Source organism: Falco naumanni, chromosome 10 (genome assembly GCF_017639655.2).
Source record: "Falco naumanni isolate bFalNau1 chromosome 10, bFalNau1.pat, whole genome shotgun sequence".
In the NCBI taxonomy this organism is placed as follows: Eukaryota; Metazoa; Chordata; class Aves; order Falconiformes; family Falconidae; genus Falco; species Falco naumanni.
Genome location: NC_054063.1, coordinates 26,088,938 through 26,107,196, shown reverse-complemented (window position 1 = coordinate 26,107,196; position 18,259 = coordinate 26,088,938). Strand labels below are relative to the sequence as shown.

The 18,259-nt window shown below is 41.1% G+C and overlaps 1 protein-coding gene across 2 annotated transcripts in view; it reads left to right on the top strand.

Moving 5' to 3' along the window:
* Nucleotides 1–18,259, top strand: part of PHACTR3 (phosphatase and actin regulator 3) — a 113,932-nt gene that overhangs the window by 71,635 nt on the left and 24,038 nt on the right. Inside the window, exons 5-8 of one of the 2 annotated variants that reach the window (XM_040609248.1) lie at nt 236–439; nt 4,700–4,961; nt 5,943–6,190; nt 12,612–12,765. In XM_040609248.1, coding sequence (XP_040465182.1) covers nt 236–439; nt 4,700–4,961; nt 5,943–6,190; nt 12,612–12,765 — 868 coding nt within the window. Of the gene's footprint in view, nt 1–235; nt 440–4,696; nt 4,962–5,942; nt 6,191–12,611; nt 12,766–18,259 lie in introns of both variants that reach the window. The other variant, XM_040609247.1, reaches the window with a different exon arrangement.

Here is an 18,259-nt window from a genome sequence, read left to right as displayed (position 1 = left end):
CTCAGCAGTTTTCTCAGGAACATCAAAACTAACATTTCTATAATAACCTCATACATTTTATTCTTCACCTGCCTTGGCTGGTTGGCTATTTCACATAATAACTGTTTTCACTGTGGAAAAGTGCTTCTAGCTGTGTGCCATGTGTTCCGTTTTTCTGAATGTTCCTGGCATTGTCCCCTGGCCTATCATTATTATTAACTTCATGTTCCATTAATTTTACTCATCTTCCTACCAGCCAAGAAACCTTCAGCACCTACAGAAGAATTAGAAGATGCCAGCCTGTCAGCATCTGAAGACAGTCCACAAGCCTTACTTGTATCTGAATCCGCAGATTCCCCCCAGAAACAGACAGAAAGAAACCCAGCACAGCTTCCCAGCCCTCCGTTGCTCCCAGTGCCACCACCTAAGGCAATCTCCAAAATCACAAAGAACGTAACAGGTCAGTGATTACTGGTCAGTTAAAGACTTTCCCATCCCTTATGCATTGTTTGCCTACACAGGACAGTATGTAATTTCCCCACACACACCTTTTATTAAGCCTATTGCCACAAACCGCTTTGAATCAAGCCAGTTATACTGAATGAACAGAATGCTAATGATTTCAATGAACTGAGTGGTCTGGTTGCCTGATAACAACACACTGATATTTGTACTTCACATATTTATCTGAATCACTTGGGGGATTATTTGTTGTGAGTCTATTATACTAAACACATGTAAAACAAATGAAACCAACAGCAAACATCTGCTGAATCAGATGCTCATATTGATATGCCATAAAAGACAAGGAAGATTTAAACTTTTTCATTACCTAGACTCCTACTGGATAACAGTACAACATCCAAAATCAAGTTCAAGTCAATAGGTTCTGTAGAGGTTTCTGTCTGAAGGGTTTGCAGGGTATCACAGAACACACAAGTGATACACCTGGCTCCCACAAAACAATCCTCTGTGCCAGACTTCATTGAACGTTTCAAAAGCAATTCCTCTAGACCTGATTTTCTAAAGTATTGCCAATGTTGTTACATTTTCCAACATGCTGGCACTTCAGAAAAGGTGTTAAAATGAATATGATTTTAGTTTGTTCCAATTTTTGGGCCCCCTACATATGGTAAAAGCAGTTAAAAGGGTTTTATTGCAAATTGGAATCAAGTACTGTCATCTAAATGTCAGACCTGTTGGATATTTAGACTTTTATTTGACAGCCATTATCTCAGCCCTGATTTGCATCCATACTCATCTACTGGCACAACGAATAGGGTTTTCCAAGTCAACAAAGTATCAGAGGGGCACTGCCATTTGACCACTGGGGTTCACAGAAAGTATTGAGGTTTTCAGTCTTTTTGAGGAAAACTGCAAGTATTTGTTTCCCATGGAAAACATCCATATTTTGTCCATACTTAAAAGTTGTAAGAGTTTAAGTGGGACCTGGATTCAAAATGGTATCATAATGTTCCTTGGGAGCTGCTGATCAAATTGCTCCAACATTCTGTGCTATAGGACAGGCTCTAGCCTGCCCCTCCCACCATGCAAAACAACAGGCATGACCAGGACGCCCCTTTGACAACTGATGAGAAGGCCATGCTCTCCAAGAGACATAGGCTATTTGGAAAACCTGACCCATACAGAGGGTAATGAGGTTTTACAGTCCCACCAGGCACCTCACAGCATTTTGAGTTGAGATATATACTGTGTCAGCAAAGTATTTCCTGTAACATCTAAGATATTATGAGTTTTGGTATTTCATTCTCATCTAAATTTTCCACAGAGAACTCTTAGTTTTCTCAATGAACCCAGTAACTATAGACCCTTTTTCAATAGTGATTATACATGTATTTATTTTTGTGTGGATGTGGAGACAGTGGCAAGTTAAGACTAAACAAATACTGCCAATGAGTGAAAGGGAATACAAATGTATAGGGAGAGAGAAAGAGCGATTATGAAAGAAAAGCAAGATGAAGAGGTTGAAAAGCTCTTTTGTGTTTAGCTTTTTTCCCCCTTAGCAATGTTAGAGATACTGTTAGTAGATGAGTGAGGAATAAGCCAAGCACCAATTAATCACAGAGAGAAAGGGAACAGGGCAAGGTGCCAAGACATCACTTTGCAAGATTATTCACTGAATAGCTGTCTTTAGGACAAATAAGGTGTGATCTAAGGAAACTCTCAACTCTTAATAATGGCTCAAGCTGCAATGAGGACAAAATCGGTCCTTGACCTGTTCCAGGAACAAGCAGGTATAAATATAAAACAAAGTCTCCTCCCTTCCTGCTTTAGGGTTGAGCTGAACCCAGGGTTCTTGCTCTGAGAAAACATGGACACCCTCTCTCACTGTGCAGTGGTAGAAAGTGACTTAAGAGGTTTTTAGTTTTTCAACCCCTCAGGCCATGAGTCAATGGGCAATGACTGATCATAAATGTCCTTTGTGCATCTCCACAGCAGTGCATAATCAAAATCCCCTTGAGTGCTGAAAAAACATCTTCGCTTAGCAGAGGTTGGCTGTCTCCTGGCTGCAGCAACCATCCTGATCAGTGCAGAAGGAGCTTTGGGGTGGAAAGGTGTCTCATTGCCAAGACATTGCACATTGGGCACCTAGACACTTGAAGAAATGCCCTTGTGCTTTCATACATTTCAGGTTTTAAATAGGGAAACTTCTGGACTAGCTTGACCCCTGTCTCCTGTATGCATAGGCAGATCACCAGGCTGGAGCACTTTTCCTATGATGACAGGCTGAGAGAATGGGGATTCTTCAGCCTGCAGAAGAGAAGCCTCTGAGGAGGCTACAAAGCAGCCTGCCAGTACCTAAAGGGGGACTACAATAAGCTGAAGAAGGGCTTTTTTACAAGGAGGGTAGATTGAGATGAGGTATTAGGAAGAAATTCTATACTGTGAGGGTGGCAAGGCACTGGAACAGGTTGCTCAGAGAAGTGGTGGATGCCCCATCCCTGGAAGTGTTAAGGTCAGGTTGGATGGAGCTTTGAGCAACCAGATCTGGTGGAAGGTGTCCCTGCCCACGGCTGGGGGATTGGAACTAGCTGTTCTTTAAGGTCCCTTCCAACCCAAGCCATTCTATGATTCTATGAATGAATCTCTGGCCGTTGGTTAGAGTTCTGAGTTGGAGGGAGAGAAATGTGCAAAAATTTCTTCTAAAAATGAAGAAATGTTAGACCTTTCTTAGAATAAGAGAGATTTTATTGTGGATGCAACTTCCTTCAGTGAAGGATGCTTTATTTCTTGCTAAAAAATGTGAAAAAGAGACCAGGCTTAGCGTTGCCACTCTCAAATTTTTGATGTTTGAGTTTGCTCATAGTTACAGGAGCTCTTCTTCCTACTTGTGCTCTTGCTGTTGCCCTCAGTAATTCTGCTCTCCAACCTCGAGAAGCCAAGCTCTGTTTGCAGCACTACCCTTACACAGTTGTACCAGATTTCCAGCAGTGAACTTAAGAAAAGGCATGTAGTTGGTAACCATTATGCAGGATTCTGGGTCTGAGAGGAAATATTTAACAACTAAAGTTAATATTCAAACCTACTTTTGTTGTCTCCAGTTTTCTAGTAAGTTACCCTGCTAATAGGAACCAAGTCCTTTTTCCATGGGTATTTCAGGATAATCCTGGCCTGAGCAGAAGCTTTTCTCTGCTATGAACTGAAGGATTTATCTCAAAAGTAAGTGAAAAAAGTGAAAATGATCTGTGAAAACAAGTTTGTACAAAAGCTGTACAAGCTGTGTCAGTTTAAATTCCTATTTAAAACACTAGGTGGCAACAAGAGGAAAGAAATACTCTTGTGTGTGACAAACTCCCATTGCATTTCTATACTCAGACCGAGCTATTGGTGTAAAAGCCATACGCCAGAGGCTTGGGATGGAGATACACGGGAAAGGGGAAAGGAGAAGAGACCTGCAGAACAGAAAAACTAATCAGCATCTTTCTCAGGCCAGATGTTCTTAAAAGTATGAAACTACCAAATTTAAAGCCAGGGAAATGTCTACTGCGATTTGGGCTCAGGTGCTAGAAGAATGTATATATCGAAGTCTAATTTCTAAAAAAATGCTTATATTGCATAAAAATACATGAATCTGGGGGTAAAATAAGCTTAGATTGCCCCATCCTTCTTTTTTCTTCTTAGTGCTCAATACCACATCTTTCATTTGGATTTCATTTGGCAAGTTTTGTTATGCGAACATTATCCCTGTATTATAATTATTTTGGCATTTCCTCAACTGGCATACGAAAGACAGAGGTCTAAGCTGTGCAGAAATCACAGAGGAGTAGATAACAGAAATCGGTACATTTTGTCCTGACTGAGAAACACAGTGCATAAATTTTAATACAGTCTGCCAAAGTCCAGCACAGAAAGTGCTAGATTGGAAAGCCACCACAGTACAAGCCATTGGTGGTTACAAGGAACAATACTGGCAACCAAAAATACATTGGTGGGCTGGAAAAAAGGCGAACGTGATACTGTGGGAAAGAGGGGAAATGGGACAGGCATCTATTTTGCTAGCTCAAAGATCTGGGTCTATGTAGTAGTATGTGTGTTTTGAATTCAGATAGTTACTCAGCTTAACCAGTTACCTCCTAGCAAGAACAAAACATCATCATTTTCCTCTGTTCAACACAACAAATTAATTTAGTGCAGAATCTGTGTGCAAAAAAATAAGAAGGATTACACAACTTCTTATGCTCTTGTTTTTTGACAGCAGGAAGTGAAATCGATGACCCAGCCATGAAATCGCCTCCTTCTACTATTCTGAAGAATTACGTCATTGTTGGTTCCTCCCAAATCTCAGGACAAGCTGCCCTCTTCCATCCCTCTGGCCAGAAAAGTTCAGATACCCATGTCAGAGGACAGGTAACACCACCAACTGGTTCCCCTCACCTGGCTGCCGTCCACCTGCCTTTACCTCCCAGCAGAGTCATTGAAGAACTCCACAGGGCTCTGGCCACCAAACACCGGCAGGACAGGTACCTACAGCCTCTTGGCTATATGGGTGCATGAGGAGAGTTATTCCACTAAATCATTTTTCTTGGTGCATGCTTCTGGCCTGTTAGCATTTTATTTAGTCCTACAGCTTGTGTTTGCCTTCCTCTTGATGTCACTACTTTGAACATCAATCTCTGGTTAAAGTGCTTAATTTGGCAGTTAATTCAAAATATGTTCTTCCTTTATAAGGAGGCTACTGTAACATGGAAATAGGTTTTCAAACAGGTAGAATCATTTGATAGCCTTTGAACTATTGGAAAAGAAGGTCTCCCCACAAGATACCAAATTAAAGTAGCTAAGGCATATATCCTGCTCTATCTGTGCTCTACATATGAAAATGTTGCTATTGCAGTATATGTCTCTTGGCTTATACATGAGCATATACGGTATCCACTTTTAATACAAATGCTTGTGTAGGAGTACATTGGGTACTTTGTCTGGTTTTCATTATAAGCCCTCCTGTGTACTAGAGGAGGACAGAGATAACCTTTTCCATCATAGAGCTTTGGAGTTAAGTTGGTAACATTTCTTAATTCTATAACAGTTATTGTCATGGGGAATAGATTAATACAATATTATTTCCAGGCCCTGTTAAACCTTTGTCATGATTGTAAAATATCAGAATGGTAATATTTTATGCCATGTATGTTTTATATTAGAAGGATGTGCTGCGTGGGTTTTTTTAATCAGTACAGTGTAACATGTGGCTGGATATTAAAGAAATAAATTAGTCACCACCCTTCTGTACCTTATTTTTATGAAAGAGATAGGAAAGTAGATCTGTGTTAGCTGTTCTCAACACAGTCTTGAGAATGCCATCTTGCGTTGTCCCATGTTGATCTCTCTACCTTAGCCTTTACAAGCTACAAGACATTCTGCTCATTCTCATATAATGATAAGTCCTACTTGTAGCAACAGAACAGTCTTTTGTAAAAACTGGGCTGTGCATCTTCTATCCACAGCTTCCATGGAAGAGAAAGCAAAGGTTCTCCAAAAAAAAGAGTAGATGTCCGTCCATCCAGAACATCTAGCATTGAGCGCAACAAAGAAAAAGAGAACTCACTGAGTTACAGCAGTGATTCAGAAAATAAGCGGAACTCAGTTAAAGAGTCGGATGAGAACAAAGAAAATATGATCATGAACTCAGAGCTCAAGGAAGACACTGTTTTTTATCAGGATGAGGAAGTTTTGAATGACTCTGTTATTTCTGGTAAGGAAAGTCACTTATTATATTATAAAGATATGATATCGTAGCCTAATGGAATGCTCTAAACAAGGCAGCATGCAGCAGAAAATACCGAGCAGTATAAATTCCTCTATTGCCACATCAACTTTTTGCAAGGAATCCTGGTAAAAAGCTGAAGTTAAATTTGAGTCATAGTGACTGTGAACATGTTTGTCTTGGTAAGTACTTGGTAGGTACTGCATGCTATGACGATGTTTAGAGTTACATAAGTCAATATACCTATATGCTTTACCCTTTTAGGTACTTATGTACCCTTTATACCACTATATATATGAATGACAGAACTTGCAGACACATCTCACTGTCAGCAGAGAAAGCTTTCTGCACACCCAGCACCAATACTATGGACTGTTATTCCAGGGCAGTGATGGTACAGTGAAAAGTGAAAGAGACCAATGAATCTAGGAAGGACAAACATCCAGAGAAAATATCTTAAAGAAGAAAGTTGCTTTCCATTTGGTCAATTTTACCCTTTCTTGAGACATATGGGGATTGCATTGTATAAACCTGAGCAATTATTTTATAGTAGGCAAAATAATTGTCTCATGTTAGAAAAATTATTTTTCATTCAAGTTTTTAATGTTTTCCATGTTAGCAAGACAAGGATTCAATCTGAAATGAATCCTTCAGCCTCTTCACCAATGCATTCAAAGAAGGCAGGCAGAAAAAAATTCATCAAAAAATAATTGTGATAACAGATCAAGGATGAATTTTAAAAGGTGTCTATTAGTATAAGCCAGCAGACAGGACACATGAGTTCTGCTAAGACACCTAGTAGCAGAATAGACTACTGTTATAAAGCAAAAGATCATTTTATTTAAAAAGGCTGAAGATCACTGTGGACCGCCTTGTCCTTGCAGGTTGTAAATATGCATTTACAAACCCCCCTAATTTCTTGTCCAGTTCTGGTGGCTTGCTTGGCTGGTGTTTAAGTTCAGGCACATTTTATAGGCACGCCAAAAATCCAGGCCATGCGAGTTTCAGCTGTTTGATGTCTAAGAAGGCTGCCATGGACAGGTACCCGGCAAGCTGGCCCACACAGCTGCTTCACACCTGGACTTCTGTGGTTTGAGTGGTACAGCCTCAGCTCCCGAGGAGACAACAGCTTTGGGGATGCGACTGCTGCCCATTTACTCAGCACAAGCTGGGACATAAGCAAAGCATTTCTGGTCTTGACACTGTGTGGCACTGCTTGTGCCAGCATTCATTCAAATGCATCCTTTTACATTTCAGAGAGGAAGGAGAGATGCAGTAGTGACAGGGAAACCACCAGAATAATTCCCTGAGAAGCTCCAGACTCTTTCTAGTTTAAAAAATCTGGGCTGGTTGGCAAGTCAGGAGGTAAAACTATCCATTAATCCAAAGTTGTTTTACAATTAGTGTACTGCCTTAGTACCTCACCAACTTTGCCATTGCACATGCAGGACAGTGTGCATCAGCGCAACAGCCCTGAGGAGATAGGTACAGGTCACAGATAACTCTGGAAAAAGTGAGGAACTGTACCCTGGCTTTCCATTAGCACCCTACTCAATAAATAATCTTCAAAACCTCTAAAAACACAAGGCAAATCAGTATTGTACAAAAGCTTAAAAAAATAATGTAACTAGCATGTAGTCCACAACTGATTCCACAAGCAAGATCTTTCCATCAGCACACAGTATTAGAATTTGTCATTTGCTTGATAGAAAGAACAGTAAACATATAGGAAATTAAATGTCAAGATTCAACTGAATTAAAATAGGAACTTTTGTCAGGAACCTGCAGACCAAGCATGAAAAAGGTATGAATTTTCAAAGCATTTATTGTTGACCTAGGTGAGTTGCCATAAATCATGAAACAAGTCACAGCCAAGATCCTGCTTGAGATAGCTTGGTCATGGGGCTGACCAGCACTGAACATGCCATATTGACCAGGAAAAATAACCCTTAGGAAGAAAATAATTAAACAAGGGTATTTGCAGGTTCACTTTCTACTGAGATAATGATCAGGAAGAATTTGCCTCAGGGTGCTGAAAAAGGATGTGGGCAAAACTAGTTTGGGGATTTATTTCCTCTTTGTTCTCTGGTTTTGTTTTACTCATTTGTTTATTAACTCTGAAACATCAGATACAGGTTTTTGCAGCAGGTGGAATAACAGAACTGGCCACCAGTGGGCCGGTCAAGATGAAAACAGGTAGATTACCCAGGTTTCCTGGCATGTCTTCCTGAAGGGGGTAACATCATCTCTGTCTTTCCACTTTGTCAGGCAGGTATTTTTTTCCCCCAGGAATTAACCCAATTGATCAGGAATGTGGAATGGCTCCTTAGGCTAGTAGGTCAGCATAATACCAACCTCTTACATTTTTATTTGGTGAAATACCCTGAAGATTAATCGGTACCCAGCATATACAGACCACAGGAGTGGCTATAGCACAAGCCTTTTAGAAATCCAGACATCTGGATGAAGTGAGCACAGCTTATTCTGAGTGGGTTACATGCTCTCTACGTCTCTAATGCAACAGCAGGGTTTGGGCTAAAGTTGAGATTTTTCAGATATGATTTCTGTTTTTAATTTCACTAAGTAGTAGACTTTTTCTGAGTGTGCAGCAGAGCAGCCTGGGAGGAGTCAAGGCCCTGAAAAGAAGCTTCATTTTACTTTGTTTCAAGCAAAATATTGCATTATTCCATCTCACTTTGTAATACAAGCCTCTAGGGCATACACTGAGCTAGCTTAAGCCAACGTCTCCACATCTGCTTCAAAACCTCACTTCTTGCAAAAAGGTCCAGTCTTCGAACTGCAGAGCATCTGTTTCAGCTGGCCTTTAATGAGATGAGGACAGCAGAAAATAAGCCTTGACCTCATCTGAGCAAATAAGCACTGTGATTCTAAGCCTTGCCCTCCCACAATTCAAAGATCAGGTGAAGTATGGTATGACAAGTAGTTTTATAATAGGCTGAAGGGGGTAGGGATAGCAGTGCATGCTTATACCTTAGCTGTCACCAATGAATGGGAGAATAATCTTTTAGGGTGCATTGCCAAAAGAAGGGTTTGCTACACAGGTAGAGCTCCCTTGTTTCCTTCTAAGCAGTTCTGAACAGAGACATATGCATGTGCTGTGGAGTGTATACATATATTGCTTTCAGTGCACCCAAGATGCACTGAACTGCCTGCAAATGCACTTACACAGATGGCCAGCACATGGGCGGTGTGTCTGTCATGTTCTGGAGACACTGGGCTTAATGTGTGTGTGCAGTCTCTCCACAGCAATCTCCTGACATGACCAAATTCCTCTTACCGCCTGTTTAAAATTTCCAGGTGAAAATGAGAACATGGTCAGGGATACCCAGGAGTCTGCTAGCCTCAAATGTGCTTCAGATTGTTTCCAGGAGGAATTCTGTGGGTTCCTGTGCTGTACGGCTCAAGTACTGCAAACGCCCAGTCTACACCCACTCCCAGTGTGGGGAAGCTTGAAAAACCTCAACCAGTCCCAAGTCTGTGGCTTCATGAGCCAAATGTTTTTGATGGAGTCATATATTCAGTTAGCAGAAAGCTCTGTGTGACATCAGCCAAATCATTTAACTTCTTTGCCCATCTGTTAAATGTATACCTACTACTTCACAGAGGACTGTGTGGTTTAATTTAATTAATGTTTGCAACAGACTTTGAAAGCATTAGGAGGAAGGTGCTAAATAAGGGCACAGCTTTTAGACACTAAGTAGGGTTTTGAGCTAATTATGGTTCCTAAAAAGTTTCATTTTAGACCACTGCAACTATCGAGAGACTTGTCTCTGCTCACACAGGGAGATCTAACTACTCTCTGCCCCAGTCTTCCCAAAATGTATGCATGGATGTGGTAGTGACTCCTCCCCTCAACATAAAGAAATTCAAGATCAGTACTGATAATAATAATAATGTAGGTCCACATATCCCTAGCAAATAAAACCCCAAAGTTTGGGGATGAGAATCTATTTAGGGTTTAGAATCTTGCCAACCTCCAGAGCATCCTTTAAAAAACAGACTAATCCTATCTCAAATGCCAAACAAAAATACCAATTAAATGTCATTTTCTTTAAAAATGAGGTGACCTTTTCTAGAAAAGGTGAAATATAAAATTAAACCCCCCAAACTTTAAAGTAAAAAGGAACTAAATCAAAATAACCTCCTATTACACACCATGTTCCCAAGATGAAGCAAATATAAAGATTTAACTGTAGTTCCTGTGTACCCTGACAATACTCGGAACCCCACCTGACTGGTGCTACTCTGCAATGGTGATTTTTGGACTCTGCTGAAGCCTTGGACTGGACACCAGAAAAGCCAGTACAACACAGTAGAGATGTGCAAGGATCTGGTGTAAATTTACTTGCTGTTGTGGTTTAGCCCCAGCCAGTAGTTAAGTACCATGCAGCCACTCACTCAGTCCCCCCCTCACGCAAGGGGGCTGGGGAAGAGAATCAGAAAGGAATGTAAAACTCGAGGGTTGAGATGGGAACAGTTTAATTATTGAGACAAAATAAAAAAAAATAGAGCAATAATAATAATATTTATGACAATAAGAGTTAAACTGAAAAGGAGGGAGAAGGGAAGAGGAGTGAAATCCAAAGGGAAGGGAGAACAGAAAACAAGTGATGCCCAATACAGTTGCTCAACACCTGCTGACTGATGCTCAGCAATCCCCAAGCAGCGATCCACAGACCCCAGCCAGACCCCCTCCCCGCCCAGTTTATATATCAAGGATGATGTCCCATGGTATGGAATATCCTTTTGGCTAGTTCAGGTGAGCTGTCCTGGCTGTGTCCCCTCCCAGTTTCTTGTGCCCCTCCAGCCCTCCCACCAGCATGGCCTGAGAAACCAAAAAGTCCCCGACCCAGTACAAACACCAACCAGCAACAACTGAAAACATCAGCGTGTTATCAACACTGTTCCCACACCAAATCCAAAACACAGCACTGCACTAGCCACCAAGAAGAAAATTAACTCTATCCCAGCTGAAACCAGGAGACTTGCTTACAACCTACCTGTGACATGACTGCTGGAAGGCTGCAGTCCTACCAGTATGACTCAGCAGCTCACTGGTTTAAATAGCACTTCTCTGTTCTTTCCCCCCCCATCACAAGCAAGCTGCCCCTCATAAAATATGGACATCACCTCAGACTTTCAGTCTGCATTTGAAAATAAAGATGGCTTTCTAATTTACAGCCATTTTATTGCGTACCTTTCCAAACACATGGCAAAATGGTTTTGTAAGCTCAGGAGTCCAATTTTCATTTGTTTAGCCTGATGAAGTCTAAAGAGTTACACCAGAGATAGAGGAACACCTAAGCTCAAACACAGTTCCCTCCAGTAAGAATGAAAGGATGTTTCTAATGTCATCGGAGGGGCAGCATCAAGGACTCAGCATCCAGCACACTGAAGAGCTGTATACTCCTACTCAAAACAGTCACTTCATGTTCTCCTAAGAACTGTTCTTTTGTAATGGCAATGTTTTAGGTTGCGTGGTTTGATGGAAAACTTGTGTTACCATGTTTTTAAAATAAGCATGACAGGTCATGCAATCACAGTACGTATTTGTGCCTCTTCATGCCCAAATGCCCAACTAAATTGACTGCATTCTGCAGGTCATCATAAAACCTGGCCTTTTCTTTTATGCCTTGTAGTATTTGCCCCTGCTCTCTTCAGAGGGAAAGGCTGAATGTCAACAGTATAGTATTGATTGCTAAATGAAATTCTGTTATGACTCACTGTCACGCTGGACAGAATGTAAACATACAGAATGGCTTACAATCAGTGTTTGTTACACACGGTGTCTGATAACAATTCTGATTTTCTAATGCCAGAAAACCAGAATGACATTTACTATATGTATGTGCATGTGTGTGTGTGCATATAGGCACACATTCCAAGCAACAACTTTGATTGCTTCAGTTACCATTACCTATTCCTCATTATACCTAGTGACCCGGAGAGGAATGTGTGCATGTCCTGGCCACTCCTGACACTGAGCAATCCAGTCCTTCTGCAAAGGAACCACTACATGGTTCAGGAAAGGAGGATTGCTCTGGACTACAGGGATGCTCAGAAGACTGAAGCAAGATGCACAGCCTTTGACTTCTAAACTAGTGATGTGAATGTCTCAGCTGCAAGTAATTTTCACCCGAGAGCACTGCTTCCTTATAATGGATAACAAAGATAACAGAAGAATATGATCCTTCGCCATTTGGAAGCAGTTTTGTGTCAAAGCCCTGCATAACTGTAGTGCTACTTACTTATATTAATGTGTACAACTGCTCATTGCACGTTTACATACAGATCACTGTCAGCCTGTGGGTTTCCTGCTCTTCATATGTTCATGTTTCATCTCCAGGAGCTGTCTTTCTAATAGCTTTCCTCTCAATGCATATCCCAGGTACTTTGCCAAGAAAATGCAAGAAAGAACTGCTGGCAGTAAAACTACGAAACAGACCAAGTAAGCAGGAGCTGGAAGACAGGAATATTTTCCCAAGGAGGACAGATGAGGAAAGACAGGAAATCCGGCAGCAAATTGAAATGAAACTCTCAAAGTAAGTCTACCTAAGAACAGGGAGGAACCTCCCTTTATGATGGAGCGTCCTCTCAGTACTATCAGATGAGACACTGTCACCCACCGAGTTAATTTCCTGCACTGAATCATACACAAACTAATAGAGCACATTTTTAGCTGTCAATCAGCCATATGAAAAAAAAATCTTAACTCCCAGTTCAGTCAGGATTCCCTTGATTTCATTAGAAAACAAGAGAGTTGTCAATGTGGGAGACAAAATTCTGCCAAATGTACCTGCAGCTCCACTGATGTAAACAAGTTTTAGAGGTCCTCCAGAAAGGATAATAAATAAAATTTATTATCCTAAAAATAATAATATAATTATTTATTAACCAGATTTTGCTTTGTCAGCAATAACTGAATTTGAGGATAAAGGCAATTGTTATAGCTGCATATATGCATTGGTGGCTTTCAGGAAGAAGCAGCTTCAGCAGCATTGCCCTCCCATGGGTGAGGTGTTTGTGTTAAGTTCAGCAGCAGGGACGGTCTGGTTTTCATCAGTAACCAGGGCAACAGGGTAGAGCTATGAGACAAATAGCATTACTGTGGCATGTAGCCTAAAGCAAAGATTTAAGGTAACTGTGAGACTTAGACTGCACCATTTGGTTTTTGTGTGTGTTTTTTTAGGAGCTACATTTGGCTATCTGCAAACATGAATATTTTAGATGAGACAAAGTGGATTGTTAAATAATCTGTGCTGCGCCTGCCCACACTGGGACAGTGAGCACTGCTCACCACCAAAATGCTTGGAATCAAATTGAGAAACATGAATTGAAGTTCATTTTCAAGGCTTATTAAATATTAAATATCTCAAGCCTCTCCTGAAAGAAACATTTATTGATATTTAGGCTAGCTCATTCATGTATGTGCATTTGATTAAACTCTACCTCAGGGGACAGGGAAAGAGAAGCATACATGGATCAGAGCACCAGTCCTAATGGCCCAGAGTTTATGCAGGAGAACATCACTGTCATCACCACACTTGCTTTCAGCTAAGAAACAAGCTGCTGAGTGAACACAGATGAGATTTGGGGTGCACTTCATGAATCCCTGCAACACTGGAGATAATCACCTTCCTCCAGTATCAGTGATTGCCATTTATTCTTTGTAGCATGGTAGCACTTCACACCTAAAGAACAGTGCATTGTGCCAGTGACTGCACAAGACAGAGCAGATGACAGTCCTTGTCACAAAAAATATGTACATCCCATAGAAGTAGAAAATATCCCATTACAATTTACATTAAGTTCAAAAAATTACAGACATAGCAAATCACAGATGTGCCACATTAATACCCATCATCTTAGGAAGGAACGTTTCTATGCAACTGTCATGGACCTTGACATTGATCATCTTGACCTTGCAAGCCTTGTGTATTCACTTCAGGGAAATATTTCAAGCTGCACTCCAATATAGTTAATTCCAGTATTTCAGCCTGTCAATTGCTCGTGAAACATCTTTATAGGTCAGGAGCCTAATTTCATGGCTCTAAAATACACAAAAATGGTTTCCACCCCACTGCATCCCTAAAACCAAATTCAACCATCACAGAGTATTCACTGAGTGAGATTATCTCATATCCAGCCACCCTCACATTGCTGAAATGCCTAGAAGGTCACACCTCTTTTCAATATAGCCTGACTTATTATTTCTTAGTGTGAAAGATCTAACAGAATTTCAGCTTCAGGTGGTCTAACTACAGGTTTTATCCCTTTCTTTTAATTTACCATTTAGCTTGCTTAATAATGAGCCTAATGAATTATTTTAAAGGAGGCATACCTAAAATCAAGTGTCAGTACAAGGATTTAAAAAAAAACCTGCTGTACTGGTGAAGACAAGGGCTAGTCATTACTAGAAGCCAGGAAATGTACTGTCTATTGGTAATTTCAGTGAAGGAAGCCTCCGTACAGTCTGCTGTGGTCTTACAGAGCAATCTGTGGTGCAGGCCATTAGTCGCATTGGTAATGCCTAGAGGATGGCTAAAAGCCATCTTTGTTCCAAGTGCTGGAAGACAGGCTTTCATTTAGGCTCCTTCCTCCTGGAACGTGGAAGATTCAGTGCATTTCAGGGAACAGACGGTGCAGAGATTGCTGGAATAGCCAGGAATGGCAAAACAGATTGGAAGCAATCTCCCACACAACTTCCAGCGCATGTGTGCCCTGGCAGAGCTCAGCTCAGCTCTTAACTCATCCACTAGAATAGAACATAACCGTGCAAACAAGCTCAGGTGGTGCATGCATGCAGGAAAATATTTACACCAGGAAAAGCAAGTATGAGTCAAAAAACCCCCCACCCAATCCCAAAGTAAAAACAGGCACTGGTAAAGGCAGAGTCAAACCCCTAGATATAGCCCTCTAGAGTTTCTGACTAGGACTGACTAGGTCTCACCCCACAAAACCCACACCACCCCAGAGTCCCCACTCAGAGCATAACCTGGCAGTAACATGGAAATGTAATCACTCCGAGAAGAGTGAAATTCTTGGATGAGATTCTGAGGTCTTTAAATTCATTTTACTGTTGTACAGCATATTCTTTTTGTGACAACTTGAAAGTTTATCACTACGGAATGTACTTCTCAGTGTTCAGGTGTGAAGTACTGAAAAGAAAATGGGATCCAATGTTTGTTCTCTGTATGATTTTGCCACTACCTATGCAGGTAAGAGCATGCTGCTGCACTAGTAACACTTTGATAAAAGCAATGGGACTTGCTGGCTCAGTTATGAACCCACACCTACCATCAGGCTATAGACCTGCACTTTAGCACAAAAGAATAATGTACAGGCAGATTAGTGAGTAGTTATTCAATGGCTGTCTGCATAAGAATAGCAGGTAAGCAGGCAGTTGTTTTCAGTGTCAATATTTTTCAGCACATTTGTAGGGATTTGGAAGTCTATAGCTGTCTAGCAAATTGCCTTAGTCCCACAGCTTAGCTCTGCACTCTGGAGGGAAAGCTGTGCTGACATATAATGTGCAAAATATACTGAATAATAGGGTCTATGTAACTTCAAAAATGGTAGACAAAAGAATAATTTTTTTTAAAACCACTGTATTTTTTAAATTGTTTTAGTTGTAATACATTTCTAACAGCAGTTACAAACCTGCTGAGAAAATCGACCCTGCTATCATGCTGATGAGTGTTTATGCAGTCAAAGCTAAAATCCCTATTTTTCTTCACTTTCCTACTCATTCCATCTCAAAAGAGAGACTGAGGAATTCTGTTACACCTTTTGGGCCACTACTTTTACAGCAGTGCTAGTCCACTGACCAGATTTATTACTGACTGACAGCAGCACAAGTACAGATTCAAGTATTCGTTTATGTGCATTACTGCATTTGGAAAGTGTTTTTCCCGTATTTCATGCTCCCAGCCAATTTAGTCTACCACTTGTTGCCGTGGAAACATGCACTTCTCCCTCCTCCTCCATCCAAAATGGCAATATTCCATTTTCCTCAGATTTCCCTTTCCAGCAGCGCTTCTCTTACTAATTCATCCATCCCCAGTGCCCCGGGCCATGTTGTGCACTTGCAATATTCTATTTTGCATTAGGCAACAGGGCTCCCAACAGGTCTTGGTTCCCATTATTATGTGTTCAGAGTGCAGATAATAAGCCCTCAATGGAATTCACTGAATTGAGAGCTCTTTGTGTCAAGAGGCAGAAAAGACATTTGCAAGTACGATTATTTGCAATAACTGCTTTCTGCCTTACAGACTTACTTTGTTCTAGAAGGGGTTTAAGCTGAAACATGGGGGAGTAAAGTAGCTGCTAGACTGAAAGAGTGACGCAGGAAAAGGTTGTTTAATTAAATTCGATATCTGACTGTTTAAAAAGTTAATGTTTGAACTGCCTGGGTGGCTGGTGCTTCTCAAGTATGTATAACCACACTTAAAGATGCTCCATTATTACTTAATGTTTCAATGAAAACATATATTCCTGGAAAATATTATACTTTTAATTTTCACTTCATTTTCTGTATCAACTCCCTGGATATTTGCATAAGTAGATGTGATGCATTAAGCGGCACTTAAAAGATTACAGAGACAGGAATTCAGATACAGAAATGTAGGCATCAAAGGAGTCAGGCAGGAAGAATCATGGTTTTGTGGACACGGAGCAGAACCAAAACTCAAGAACCTAAAGCTGATCTTTACCATATTGAAAATCTTGGCATGGGTAAGCAGATCATGCTGGGGCAAGGTTTCCTGGCAATGTAAAGTGAAAAGGAGGTATCTTTATTCAGTACTTTACCACATCTGGAAATCTGCAGTTGTAGTGCTGCCCTGAGGTTCTTGGAAAGGCATTTTCAAGTTGACTTGCCCAGAAACTGCAGACTAGCTAAATGCACACCCAAATTAGACCCTGGTTTGTACCTCAACCTCATGTAACAGAGCGTGAAGTTCACAGTGCTGCTGAAGACCGAATACTAAGAAAACAGCACTTCAGATTCGCCACCTAAAAGCATAAAGCATGACAGTTCAACACACAGCAATCACAAAGGAAAATTTTACCTATTGACAGAACAAAAGCTGTGCCCTGTTTCCCAAGAATGGCACATCCAGTGGCACTTCCTGACAGAAATGTCTCAGGGCAGCTTTGCTCGCTGAAAAGGCATCAGCCCTCCAAACTGAGAGGTTCAGTGGAAAACTGGGTTTAATCCACAGAACCTTGGGGAAAATTTTATTTGATATTAACCAAAGAGGGGGGACAGGACACCAGACAGACACGGGATGACAAACTACTAATACCCCTAATGCAGAAATTAACTACATACTGAACTGGGCCCAGTTTAGAAAGCAGCCTAAATTCACCTGGAGATTATTGAGGGGTATTGATGAAGCTCTGTGTTCAGACTCCGACTCACTGAACTAGAAATCAGGGAACTGCCCTGATTTCAGAAGGCTGGGAAGACTTGACACAGATTTATTCCAGAGACAGAAAGGCAGGGGCAAGCCCAAAGAAAGGATCAGCTGTCACCGCTAATTAGCTGTGTACAATTTAATGCATTTCATTCTTATTTGGCAGGAATTATCCAGGTAACCTTGTCACTGATGCTAAAAATAACCCCAGTGAGTGCAGCATGGGCGTCTGTGAAAGCCTTAGTTCCTCACATGAGATGGGAGCTATATATAGAACCACAATTTAATTCTGTGGGTGTATGTGTAAGCCGAGGGAGTCTCCCGTTCTCACTCTGTACTAGACAGCAAGACAAGATGCTGGCAGCAGGGACCAGCTGGGGGGTTGCTGTTGGGGATTTGCATGTGGCTGCAGTATTTTATTAACAGCTTGCATAGTGTCCAAGTGCTTTTTAAACCAAACCTGACCTGGTGCTGTGCAAGGATTTGGGATTTTTTTAATGTTTTGTCCCTTTTCCATTATGGGCTTAGCTTTTCAGGCTTCAGAAAAGAAAAAGGGGTGGTGGTGGTGCGGGATGTTGGAAGAATAGGGGAGGTGCAAAGTGATAACTGAGATTTTTTG